The 14,357-nt window shown below is 35.1% G+C and overlaps 1 protein-coding gene across 1 annotated transcript in view; it reads right to left on the reverse strand.

Moving 5' to 3' along the window:
• LOC120636241 (glutamate receptor 1-like) overlaps nt 1-14,357 on the reverse strand; it is a 204,876-nt gene that overhangs the window by 31,374 nt on the left and 159,145 nt on the right. The window contains exons 9-10 of the mRNA XM_039907619.1: nt 10,244-10,466; nt 9,253-9,341 (exon numbers count right to left, since the gene is read on the reverse strand). Of these exons, the coding sequence (XP_039763553.1) occupies nt 9,253-9,341; nt 10,244-10,466 (312 nt within the window). The remainder of the gene's footprint in view (nt 1-9,252; nt 9,342-10,243; nt 10,467-14,357) is intronic.

Consider the following 14,357-nt stretch of genomic DNA (forward strand, 5'->3'; position numbering starts at 1 on the left):
AAAGCTAACGGGTGGGCTTTGCGACATGGATCTTTCATGTTATATAAATTCTAGTTTCAAATAATGAAAACGTTCAGTGAGCGAAATTACAGCTTCATAATAATTGTAGCTGTAATAAAAACGACCAACCAAACCTTGTTAGTAACCACAATCGGGTATTAGTTGGTAAGAGTGAAAATTTGTCGCCCGATAGGCGCAGTGGGCAGCTACCCTGCTTTCTGGTTCCAAGGCTGTAGGTTCCATTCAAACAGCTACAAAACGTTTGTGTGATGAACGTCTGGGTGTTCATCCGTATATTAAAAGTATTTTTGTATTCTATAAATAAAAAAATATTCATCATCTTAGTACTTTGGGCTAGATGGCGATGTGTGATTTTTTTTTTCCCCAATGAAGGAAAATCGTGTTGGAACAAGGCGAGCTGTGAAAGCTCACAATATTATGAGCTTTGCGGAGAAGTACTACAACCGTGCTTATTTCTGCCGCCAAGCACCGTGCTGTGTTTCGGTCTGAAGGGCGGATGTAATTCCAGACACATGACGCTTTGGACGGCATATTCCTTGCATGCCATCCAAAGTGTTGCTTTGTTTATGGGTGATGTTTTATCAAAAGTTGACCCATCTTCTCGGTCTGCCAATTATTAATATAAAAATTACACATCTCATTTCTGTAAATACAAATGTATAAAATCGAAATGGCTCTCTCTCTGGCGGTTTTAACGGTCTAATCTTTATTATATAATATATATATTTCTTGTGTTCTTGTGTATGTCACTGAACTCCTCCTGAACGGCTGGACTGATTTAAATGAATTTTTTGGTATGGTTTAGATTCACAAATCAGCCCGATATATGGCGCTGGGGTCCGCTAGTATAATATAAATCTCAATCTGATAGAAAATTATACAGGAATTAAGTGCTTCTTTTTATTTCCCGTCTTTAGGAAATCTACTCCTACACACTGCGAAATTAAAAAAGGTAGGTTTCATCTAACTTGCTGTTATCTCTTAGTTATAATTAAGTTAAATTATACCCTGTAGGTAAATATAATTTTCAGTTTTAATCTGACACTACTTTAATCTCAAATGCAACCACGTCCCAACGATAGAAGCGTTTTCGCTTTGATATAATTTTATTTTTAGATAATTAACTTTCCCTGTAAACCCCGTGCTAGAGTAAATTGGACTCTTTGGGGCTGAAAAATTGACACGAAAGGACATGCACGTCATTTAAAAGGATGAGTTCAAACTCGCCGGATACTAGGCGTCTCTGGTTAAAAATAGCTCAAACTTACAGACTCTTTTTTTAAGACACATTCTAAACAAGAATCTATGCGTTTATCATTTTCACAGTTTAATCAAAGTTAAGTTACATACAAAGTCCATTTATCTGTGTGAAGGGATACTCTCACACACACATGCACGTGAAAGATAAAGCATTGTTACTGTAATGTAATTTTACACGTATGCATTCCTTTAGAGTAGGAGAGCGCAGTCAACTTTACTGCAAGTTAAATCCTAAGACACAGGCATATACATCAGGCTTTTCGTTCGCTTTAATCTTATCACACCAAACGTTTGCGTAATCATTCTTAATTTTTTTTTAAACTAACTGTAATTCAATATCATTATCATTTGTGGAATATATATTGTACGTTTTCTTGGCGTGGTAAACTTTTGTAGGTTTAAGTTGGAAACCCTACTTAAGCAATGCCCTTATACTTGTATAGGTTTATGGTTTAAATATGACGAGGCCGTAGCTTTTATATTATGATGAGGCCTTTTTTCAATCAATCAATATTTTTTTAGTTTTCTGAAATATGTTACATGTAGCAAGTGTATTTATAAGTGTAAGGATTTAAATTTAACTAGCGTTATAATTTCCACTTGTTTATAATTTTTTTATTTTAATCTTATTTTTTAACAAGACAATTGGTTAACGCCGGTAGATATGCGCCGCCATAACGGCGGGAACCAATCAAATTGATTGCATCCTACCTGGACGGTTGAGAGTTTTGGCGGGAGATGGGGTTTTTCTTCTTGGCGGGTTGGATTGTTCTCTGTGGGATCAAACGCGAGGTTGTAAACATTAAGTTCATATTGTCATAGTTTATAAAGTATGATACCACTTATTAATAAGTGGTATTTGTATGGTATGCTTATTTGCATCTTTTCGTGGCCTCATCGCTATCCTACTACAGTTATAATATAAGTGTTAAGTATACTGCCAAGATTGGCGTGGCCTTCATATAATTATTTGATTAAAAGTATAACCCAAAGGAACAAATAAAAAACTAAATTGATCCGTGTTCCCAATTCCCACCATTTCACTATCTGTGCTCTGAATATGTTCGAAATCAGTGTCCGTATCTCCCTTATTTATCACTAGTCTATCAGAGTACTCATTTTGATGGATGTTTTTTTATATACGTTTTTACAATGGAAATTTTGTACCTGCAGCTCTGATTCTGTTTTCGTATTAATTTTACTGCAGTTTAATTGATATTAACGGTACCACAATATATATAACTTTGTTAACGTAACAAAAAACCCAAGTATAATTCAATGAGAACTCTCCTTGAAGAATATTTTAGTGGAAAACGCAATCCAAATAAATTTATATCCATACAATTAATTAATAGTTGAAAGAGTGCAATAAATTACTTTTAATAAATTACGATTAAAATGTAACCAACACTGAAACCACGAATTTTGTTTACGATTCGCAGCTCGATTAGGTCATGATATGGTTCTCAGTCTGACATATGTCAATTGCGCAACAAAACACAAACATTAGGAAAGATAAAACAAGTCTCCTCAAATCAGAAGAATACTATTCCAAACTTTATCAAACTTTTTTTATAAAATCACGGGCAAAAGTGTGCAATAAATACTTATATATTGACTACTATCTATACTACTATCAGAGTATAACTTCAGTTTTTTCATAAGTGTTAATCCATTTAACCACGGAGTAACCTTTTTTTGCAGTCGTAAAACTGTAAAATAGTAATAATGTGTAATATATTATCATTACTTCTATATTTATTATTTATAACGCAATATGATTTTTTTTTATTCCGACACTTAATAGCTTGCTGAGAATTGCATACATAACAGCAATTTAGGAATCCATAGTGACCTGTAGATACAGTGAGAACACATAAATATTTTCAAATCACATTTTATATTCCAAAACATTTTCAAAGAACTCTCCCTCGATATCGAACCAGGTCTGCAGGTGTCTGAGGAAATAGCGTCAGATTTATTTTCCGCGATAAAATAATGCACTTTACAGCGTCTTCGATGCATCCCGATTTCTTTCAGTGACTTTTTGTCTGAAAGCAATTTCGTTGAGAGTTTACAAACAAGGCAGTAGAAACTACTTCTTGAGGTTAGATTCGCTTTAGCCTTTAATGTAATTCCTTATTTTTAAATTTATTGCTAAAATCCCCTGACCTATAAATTCTAGGTTTATTATTAAAAAGTGATTTATAAAACCTACACTTTGCGTATGGTACTTTGATACTTCATAGCCATCTTCATCATCACCCCATCCAATTAATATCTTCAGCTGGAATGCCCTTCTAGCTTCCATTTTCCCGAGTACCTACCTACAATATGAGTACCTTCAAATTAATAGTGAATAGGCATCTACGGCGCTCCTCCTTAAGCTCATTACTTACCATCAGGTGGGATTGCAAGCTAGCGCTCGTCTATAAAAAAATCTGCTTGACATAAGTGGGGAGTTCCAAAACTTTGGTGAGGCAGGAACTTTTTGGTGAGGCCTGCAAACCCTATTGAAGTCTACCAAAGCTGCGTTTGCCGGTGTTCATAGTAATGTTCAAGAATACATAGTAATGCATCCGACATACATAGATCATCATAGATCATCTGATCTCATATCTTTAAAAATAATAAAAAAAAGTCAAGCGCATCTGCGGAGCCTTTCTTAATAACTACAATACCTCCTCTGGACATCTGATGTCACTTTATGCTTCTTTAATTAGATCTTTATTCCCGACTACAGCTGTGTAATACGGTTGCCGTTGTACCGAAGACCGAAACTGGAGGCAAAGTTTCATTCTACTTTGTGCCTTATGTATAGTATCTTGAAGTTCAAATCCAAACGCGGTAGCTAGCATATGTAGTACATACATAAATAGTTTGGAGAACGCCCAAAACAAATTAAGAGTTCCTTTTGTTCAATAGTAGCAAAAAACCTTCACTATTCTATTGTTCACAAAGTGATTGTCCGTATTACTCTTAAAGTTCTGTATTTTTTTTCTTGTTAATAGTTTTCTGCCATTAGGTTTATGTATCTTGATAGGAGAAAATAATGAAAAAGGAAAACTTAATACTGAGAATTTGATTTAGGAGCAAAGACAGAGTTGTTATCAGGATTCATGTCCGATTGAAATAGTTCAACTGTTCTGTATTATTTAGTACAGTGATTGTTAGACAGCAATATAATCAGAGTAAAGTCCATTGCACTTCACGCGTGGCTTCATTCAGTTTGCAGGCTTCAAGTTGTTTGTTTACATAAATTATACTACATTATATACAGTACAATGGACCAAATAAACTTCTTTCTTAGCCATGGGTCTTGACATGACTATTGACAATCCCTAATAGGTCCAAAAGCTACCTCTTGATTAGCTACCGACATGCTCAACAATGAGCCCATCCTCCTCATCATCATTGTCGACTCATTACCGGTCCCACTGCTGGGCAAGTGAGAAGAAATCTCTCAAAATGAGAAGAGTGTTGACCATAGTTTACCACGCTGGCCAAGAATAGATTGGTAGACTTCACACACCGTCACTCTCAGGCATACAAGTTTCCAAACGATGTTTCCCTTCACCGTTAAAGCGAGTGTTATTTGAAATTAAAAACGCACATAACTCCGACAAGTTAGAGATACGTGTTGGGGATCAAACATATTCGCCCCAAAAGTAAGGCCGAAGCTCTGACTACTTATCAAATATAAGCGCCTGTTATGTTATCTGTGATAGCGCAGTGGGTAGGAGCGCGACTTCACTTTCGGGGGGCCGATTTCGTTTCCCAGCACGCACCTCTAACTTTTCGAAGTTATGTGCGTTTTAAGTAATTAAAAATATATCTTGCTTCGACGGTGAAGGGAAACATCGTGAGGAAACTTGCATGCCTGAGAGTTCTACATAATGTTCTCAAAGGTATGTGTAGTCCACCTAACCGCAGTGGGCCAGCGTGGTGGTCTACGGCCTTAACCCCTTCTTATTGTAGGAGGAGACCCGTGCCCCGCAGTGGGCTGGTAATGGGTCGATATGATGTAGAAACGATCTAAGAATAGATATGTATAAGACATGAAGTACCCGGCAAATTTTTAAGCAGGTAACTTCTCCGAAATAGAAATGGCTGGACCCTAAGTCTAGAAGCATTGATGGATATCGTAGTCCCATATAGGTAGGCCTTGCATTTTGGGCATATGGTTAGAGTTGCAGAGAGCCGTAAAATCGTTCAACATAAAATTGTAGACAACTAAAGATTTTTAACTGAGATTTACATGGTTAATCAACATTTCTTAAATATAATTCAACGGGTACATACCACGATCATATGTTATCGTGGTTTGTTGAATTATATTTAAGAAATAAAATTGTAGACCTTAAATAATCCTTCGAGAACTATGTTTTGTACTTAGACGATACATTAGATATGTTTGCTTAGAAACTTGACAACATCGTTTCTCTAATGCCATAGTACGAAGGAACTGCTAAACGCCGTGAGTGGTGGTTATGTGGCTGACATTTAATCAACTCACGTGAAACGTTTTGTATCCACGCTTCAGATACCTAACGCTGAACCCTTACTACATATTCCGCTTTTTTCTGTCACGCGCAGCATGTGACTAGTAGACTCCGATCTAGAGTTCATCATGAGATTCCATCAGGCGTGATTGTAGTTTTTGACGAGCTCTATGGCGCAGCAGTTAGCGTTGTTTTAAGTAGGAGGTTGCGTGTTTGATCCCCGTGGCATCCTTATCTGGTGGATACTCCATCAACATGCAGGAAATGTTTTTTATCCACATTCCTGCTATCGAAATCATTACTATCATGCTATCTAAACATGCTATATATTATACTAGATGTGCCCTGCGGCTTCGCCCGCGCCATTTTGGGAGGCAGCGTACTGCTACATAGTCTACACCTATAGTTATATATGGGATTTAAAGATATTTTCACAATTTTTTTTTATCTTACGTATTTCTTCAATGAAAAGTATACTATATTATTACTAATACCTCCAAAAATATGCATAAAAAGTTTCATGATAATCGGTTCAGTAGTTTTCGCGTGAAAGCGTAACAAACAAACTTACATTCACACATATAATATTAGTAGGGATATATGTGTTTAGAGATATATATATATATATATATATATATATAGAACGTGGAATGGAATGGAATTACAAAAGACTGTTGGAGGGTGCATAAGTTTATTCTATTATAATCTTACATATGGCATATTATCACCCTGCAAAAATATTAAATCAAACATTCTAATTGTTTACTTCTGGCAACCCTATTGAAGATAAAACACCGACACTCCGCGACGCGTACCTTATAAAGTGACAGGAGTCACTTGATTTTACTTTTGCATGTTAGGGCTGTATTTGACTTCGTTCAGTATTTTCTACTGATTGATTAGCCCAAATATACACAGCATGCAAGGAACACGTCCTGCAACGTTCTGAAAATCATATTCATCATCATGAACGACGTCGATGATTGACGTCTACTTACTGCACATAGGTCTTTTGTAGGAAGATCCAAAATCCAAGCGTTACATTGGATGCCGCTGTCCACCTAATTACTGATCGACTAACGCTGCGTTTACCGGAAAATGTAAGTAGTGTTATTCCTAAAAACTGACTCCAAAAAGAACTCTCATTTTAGACTTGTTAATAATGCGTTCATTAAATTTATGAAAAAATAACAAAATAGATTCTTTATAATAGCTGGTTTCTTCAGAATTTTACAAAAGTTGCTCCTTGTTAATTAGGCCAGGTAACAGCCCTCCATAATTAACAACAAGCACTATCGCTGAGACTGTAAGAGCTTTCGAGACTCTTAATACTTATACTATTATTGTTACATCAAATATCTCCGTATAATTAACTTATAATCAGGCTTGTGGTAATACTATGCCTCGAGAGATATCTTGCTATTAGCATCTTTATTGAAAGGGACTTTGGAGACCAACGCTACTATAGCGTCGTCTAAAACGAACCACTGGCCACAATCAACCAATCACGATGGCTAGCGACATGCAATGAACATTAAAATATGCATACTTTGCATTTTTTTTTTTTTTAATTTTTACTATAAGATAGCCCTTGACATCTCGTGGCAAGTGATGATGCAGTCTAAGATGGTAGCGGATAATCGGTTTTCTAACGCTATATTTTATACAAATATGATATGTTTTATACTAACGTTCTCGGTTTGTTCCCTGAAGCAGACTGAGCTTTTTCTTGTCCATTTAGTTTAACACTATTCTTTTTTTTTCTATTATTAGTAATATATATTTCAATTTGTCATTGTTTTCATTATATTTAGTTACACGTTGGAACAATAATTTTATCATTGTTTTATATTTTTGTGTGCTCCAAAAATTTATTAATTTATTAACTTATAATATTATTCTGATCGGTTTCTTCGCAGCAACGTAACGAAAACCAAAAATGATTGGAGAGTTCTCAATGACGTTCCCAAAGATGTAAGAAGTCTTTCACACGCTTTTCGATGGCGTTATGCAGAACTCCCTGGTTTCCTCACTATGCTTTCCTTTACCGTTTAAGCAAGTATTAATCTTATTGCTCACATTAATTATGACTGTGCCTAATAAATAAATATTTAAAAATTGAATTTATGTATTATTATTAAACTTAAAATTAATTAAACTAAATTTTAAAATATATTTTAACACATTGCTTAAATTAATGAAAGGATGTAACCAAGGACTATATTAAAAATTGAGATTTCTTCTGATAGATTCTGTCGCGCTGCAAGTATTTATTTCAATTTTATATCGCAGTGATTTCAGTTTATAGCAATATTTACTGAATGTCCGACCCTCATAGAGACAGTCCAACAACAACTGACGGCCCAGTTTAATGGAAAATCACTCTAAGCCTTGATCTATATACTTTTTAAAGAAGCTTTGGGATTGCCTTTATTGATGTCGAATGGCCCTTGTACACGTCCCTTATTTTATCTATTTTTTGTACCCATCCCTTTGATCGAGTACAAAGCTTTCTATTATCACCGGTAAATATGTTACAAAGTGGATTATTTGAGTGTGCTTTAGTGAAATGAAATATGGAGGACCAAGAACAGATAACAGAAGTAAAGTGACTTTCGTTACAACAGTAGCTGTTATAACATAGATAACACGATTGCCAGATATTGTAAAAACGCGTGCGAGTGCTTGTTCAAAAAACTCATATGCTTCACTACAAACGGAACAGTGAAATATTTCGAAATGAAATAATTTTTTGTCCAAATAAACCAAATGCAAGAAACAAATTGAATGGAAGATAACTAAGAATGTAATAACTGAAGAGCAAAATTATTCATATTCTCTACAACCTTTTTTAACTCAGAGCAAAGTGAAACTTTCCTGCCTTGCCTTGCCTTACTTTATAATAGTGAACAATATACAAGGAATTTTTATGACACTGACGTAAAAAATTTGCTCTTTAAATATCTCTTAAAGTATTTCTTATGACGGTTGCTTTTTCGGAAATGATGAACCAAAAATGTTGTAATAATCTTTGAGAGTCTACATTAGTGTGAAAATTTGGTATTGTCAGAATAAAATAAATGGCTAGCTAGCTAGCTGGCTATAGTTATACTAGGCAATTATTAGCTAGCTATATTTTATAACAGAAGCGGTGATAGCCCAGTGGGTAGGACTTTGACATCACTCTCCAGGGATAGAGTTCGAATCCCAGCACGCTCTAACTCTAAGGTTTCTAAGTTATGTGCGATTTATGCAATTAATATATCACTTGCTTCAACGGTATACCCGAATTGGGTTAATAATGGGTTGAAATGATGAATATGATCATGATGACAGTAGCCTCTGATTGTTATTTGAAATTTCTACTCATTTGAAATTATTTTTTATCTCTATGGTTAGGTAAGACGAGTTAGAGCGGACATTTAAATTAAAATGAACATAGTAGTAACTGACATTTTTGGGTACTTACCTTTCGAAGGACCTCCCCAACGAGCCCGTTCCAATTGTTATGTGAGACTTCAATTCCGAAATTTCCGTCCCTTACGATTCGGATCTCATCTAAAAAGAGAATTCGGAATTAATTCAGGCGTATTCTTGAAACACTTGTTAGCAATTGAATATATAGCTACTGATGTCGTGATACTAACAAATGTAAAATACGTAGTTCGATACATGATTATACAACAAATATTACGTAAGTTTTACTTTAATAATTGACTGAATATTCTTTTCAGTACGTTTATTGACGGACATTTATTACTGGTGGTAAATAAAACGTTATGGTATTTTTTATAGATAGATTATCAGTGTATTGCGGCTCGTAGTCACGTTCCCATATCTACAGTGCTGTGTTATTACAGTGGTCCATTAAAAGTTATAAATAATTATTGTGAAGAGGTAAGCGAAATAAATTAGTATTTTGTTAAAAAAGAGTTTTCGTGTAATAATAAGATTTCACACTAAAATTTGCACAGTCACAATAGAGTTTTTCATGACTGGATTATCCGTGCAAATATTTACCACCATACCAATTTCTGCCGCGAAGCATTCTAGTCTGAAGTTCGTTGGTGTTGTTACGGGAATATGAGTCTTAACACCATCGACTTAGGTTGATGAACAAAAGGTGGCACTCTACATCTACACATTGTCGCGGCGCTGTCAATTTTGTTGTTAAGGATGTGAGAGTATTACTCTCATATCATTGAGCAACTGAGATATATGCTGGCCTAGAATGAGGCTACCGAATTCAATCCAGCTTGATCTTAGGTAAAATCTGGAACTATCAAACTGAACGAGTGATTCTTTATTTGATAGATGATGGTGATCAAAATGACAGAAAAAATGATGATACAACTCGCATGGGTTATTTTGAAATTGGAAATATGTTGTTGTTTGAGAAGTTCACAACGGACTTTACACACAATATGAGGTCTGGGTGAACAAACGCTTATGCAACTTACATTGAATCCCGATTTGCGAAGAAATTAATTCCATAAGCTCCTTGCAAAAACCGGTGTACTCTTCACGCTGACTATACTCTGAAGGTTTTAGCATCATGAATGGATCTTGAATAATTGTAGATACAATGTAGGTCCTGTTTGTGTCGATTAATACAGGTGTACGAAGCACTTCGTATTTCGGAGTTAGCAGACTCAGCCCTTTTTTATCAGTCCACGTTGCTACCTGTTGACAATAAGGGTATCATTTAGCAGAGTGGCATGAAGTGTAAGTTTTAACCCATCCCTGATGGTGAATATATATATTATGAAAAATAAGTTTAATTTGCTATACTCCGCGAACCGCAATGTACGCTACGCACGTTACGCTCCGAAACCGGAGCATTCCTTTCGGAGCGAAACGTGCGTAGAGGGTACATTGCCGAGGATCTGTTTGGTGTGGAGTATACGGATTGAAGAAATTATAAAATGCACAATACAAATTCTCCTGCCGTTCGTAGATTATAGCAAATTAAGCTTAATTTTCATAATATATTATGGATTTCCGCAACGCCTGCTTCTATCGAAATAGAAGCAGGTAGTACTTTATATATTTTAAAAATTATTCTTAATTTCCTCATCCATATAATCCTTAATACCGAGTACATATTAAAGTCTAAGAACTTTTTCACCACATCTTCCATTAAGTCCATTTCCATCATCGAAATTAGCTTTGTCGTTTTTTTTTTTTTTTTTAAATATATAGACTGCAATCACACCTGATGGTAAGTGATGATGCAGCCTAAGATGAAGCGCCTTGCCTAGAAGATGCCTATTCACTCTTGATTTGAAGGTACCCAGATTATAGGTATCAGGGAAGATGGAAGATGGGAGGGCATTCCAGGCCTTTGCGGTGCGGATCAGAAAGGAAGAAGCAAAACGCTTCGTACGTGTTGATGGTATTTCAACCACGTAACGGTGCAGATTTGTGTATATATATTTGTTTATGTAATCTTTGTAGGTACTACCTATGCTTAACTGGCCATGCTTAATTCTGCCGCTAAGCAGGATTATTGCAATGCTGGGTTCCGGTCTGAAGGGCATCGTTGCCGGTGTAATTACAGGCCCAAAAAGCCTAACATCTAAGCTTCAGACTTGTGAACACAGGGCGGCATGTTGCAGGACGTGGTCCTTGCATCTGAAGTGTTGCTCTGATTAGAGGCATTCAACCAAAAAATTATCAAACTTTCATAGGAAATTAGACAAAATTTTAACAATCAATTTTCGTTCCGTATCATATGAGAAAACGTACTGGTCATTATTTAGCATATAATAAATAATTGATCCACCGCTTCGATAAATCACAACCGTATAACTAATTTTGTACGTTAAATATAAATATACAAATATACTACGAAAATACGAACATCGCCATCTAGTCCCAATGTAAGCGTAGCTTGTGTTATGGGTACTAAGATAACTGATGAATAATTTTTATGAATAATGTACATTGTACATAAATACTCATAATATATAGATAAACACCCAGACACTGAGAAACATCCATTTTTATCACACAAATATTGTCCAGTTGTGGAAATCGAACTCACGGCCTTGGACTCAGAAAGCAGGGTCGCTGCCCACTGCGAAAATCGGCCGTCAAAAGTTAAATCGTGTGTTACGAATGCTAGTAAACTCTTCTAAATATAGAATTCAATTTTCTACAACCTCAGAATTGAAATGAGACTTCACTATTATCATATTATATAAATTCCAATGAAAATTCTTAAATTAAATTTTTTAATTTAAATTTAAATATAGAATTCAATGTTTTCATAGAGAAAATGCGCCTTCAAAACTATCATATGAATGAAGTACATTTTATACATTCCAAATCTGTTTTTTTAACTTAATTTTTGTCATCTTAACTCTAAATCATTGTGTAGTAATTAAAAAATACTTAAAACGCCGTTTTTCAAACATCCTCTTAAAATCGGAAGAAATATTAATATGAAAGGATTTGGTGTATATATTATATTATAGAAAAAATAATTTTCTTGTAAAGTCTTGTTGTCTATTAATGTATTATCTATCACACCCAGCCAGCTTTATATAATATATATTATATATATATATATATACGATGAACGTAATCATATTACACTGCCCCCCCCCCCCCCCCCCCCCCCTCCGGGCTACCGGAGTGCGAACACGTACACAATTAATCAACAATAAATCTTAAACTGCCGAATAAGTTAATATTTTCGCATAAATCCTTTGTATATTTATAAGTTATAAGTTAGTTAATATAGTTATATGATAATAAGCAGAAATAGTGCAATATTTTAAAGGCTGTGAAGTGTAAATTGCAAAAAATTTGCTCAGTCATAACGGTTTGCAGTGCAAAGTTTTAAAAATCCATCGGTGATTCAGTGAATGCATCAAACTTGACCTTTGGACTTATAATTACTCTGCCGGTATCGTGCCGGTGACTATCATACAGACAGTAACTAATTTTCGCCCCGGATAGCCGTATATCATTGGAACATTGGTATGAACGCCAGATCTATGAGTACGGTGTCGGCACGGCACTGGTTTCGAATCCTGTGGTCAAATATATTTTTTTATTTTTTTTTGTTTTTATTTTATGACTTTTAAACATGCCCTTCAACCGCACCCCACCATCAACCTCGGGCTTGTCACCCTCTAAGCATAACTCTACGTTAAGAGATTTAATTGAGGATGATAAAGAATACCCTGTGACAGAAACCCCAAAAGTCAAACAGGGGTTTAGAAACAAGCGGCGTCGATCAGATGAAGTAGGCGATCGGCTAGCTTCCTTTATGGTGGAGATCAAGGATATCCTAGAAAGTTTAAAGAACGAGCAAAAAACCTAGTTTGACAAACTTGAAAAAAATTTTTTAGCCGTGGACGATATGAAAAAACAAAATGGTGAAATACAGAATTCCGTGGATTTTCTATCACAAAAATGTGACTGTATTGTCACTCAAATAGGAAAATTGGAATCTGAGAAACAGTCCAATCTGCAATACCTTCAGCTTCTAGAGGATAGGCTGGACAACTACGAAAGACTCTCTAGAGCAACCTGCATTGAAATCAGGAATATTCCGACTGTCAAATCGGAAACAAAAGACAGTCTTCTTAACACCATCATAGCGACTGGTAAAATCCTAAATATGTCCATCCAGCCAAATGAAATCAAGGATGTATTCCGCTTTAACTCACGTGACCCGGCACATAAGACTGTGCTTGTAGATTTTAACAGCGTACTTACAAAAGAGAGAGTCATTCGTATGTACAGAAAAACAAGTAAAGAAAATAATCGCCCTACTACAGAAAAACTAAGACTGACTGGATTTTTATTTCTGAAAGCTTATCATCCAAGGCAAAAAGGCTGTTCTTCCTTACCAAGGACTTTGCTAACTCAAATCAGTACAGTTACTGTTGGACATCAAGCGGTAAAATATATTTACGAAGAAAAGAAGGAGCTCCGGTTATTCTCATTAGGAATGAATCTGATCTGGAAAATCTTAAATCACAAAAATGACTAGATGTTATTCTTAATGTTTTCAGTATTTTTTCGTTATTAATTCTTTCTTCTTTTATTATCCTGTCATGTTTTACTACTGTTTCATATACTCACGTTTTTCGTTATTATGTCTGGGTTTCTTATTATTACATTACATATCACTCTCACACACAAATACACAAAAACAACTTCTTCTACTCATATATACCCGTCGTTCAGTCATGTAATACAGTCTCAATCATCTTACATAGTAATATCCTCGTTTTTTTGTTTTGTGAGATCATACCGTGTCATTTACTTTATATATTTTTGAAACTGTCACGGTTGGTCTTTTCGACGGGTCGAAATGTTGTTAAAGCTAAGGTTAAAAATAAAGTTTATTGAAATGGATGACTCAAAAATCAATAATGATATAGAAGATATATCAGTGTCAGATTCTTTTGTTTTTATTCCTGAAACTTGCGAGCAATATTTAAGGGGGATTAAGGGGTTAAAAGTTTTCCACGCAAATATTCGAAGCATTAACTGTAATTTTAACAACCTCTTAATTTTACTTAAACGCCTAAACGATACAATTGATGTCATAAT

This window comes from Pararge aegeria, chromosome Z, assembly GCF_905163445.1.
Source record: "Pararge aegeria chromosome Z, ilParAegt1.1, whole genome shotgun sequence".
In the NCBI taxonomy this organism is placed as follows: domain Eukaryota; kingdom Metazoa; phylum Arthropoda; class Insecta; order Lepidoptera; family Nymphalidae; genus Pararge; species Pararge aegeria.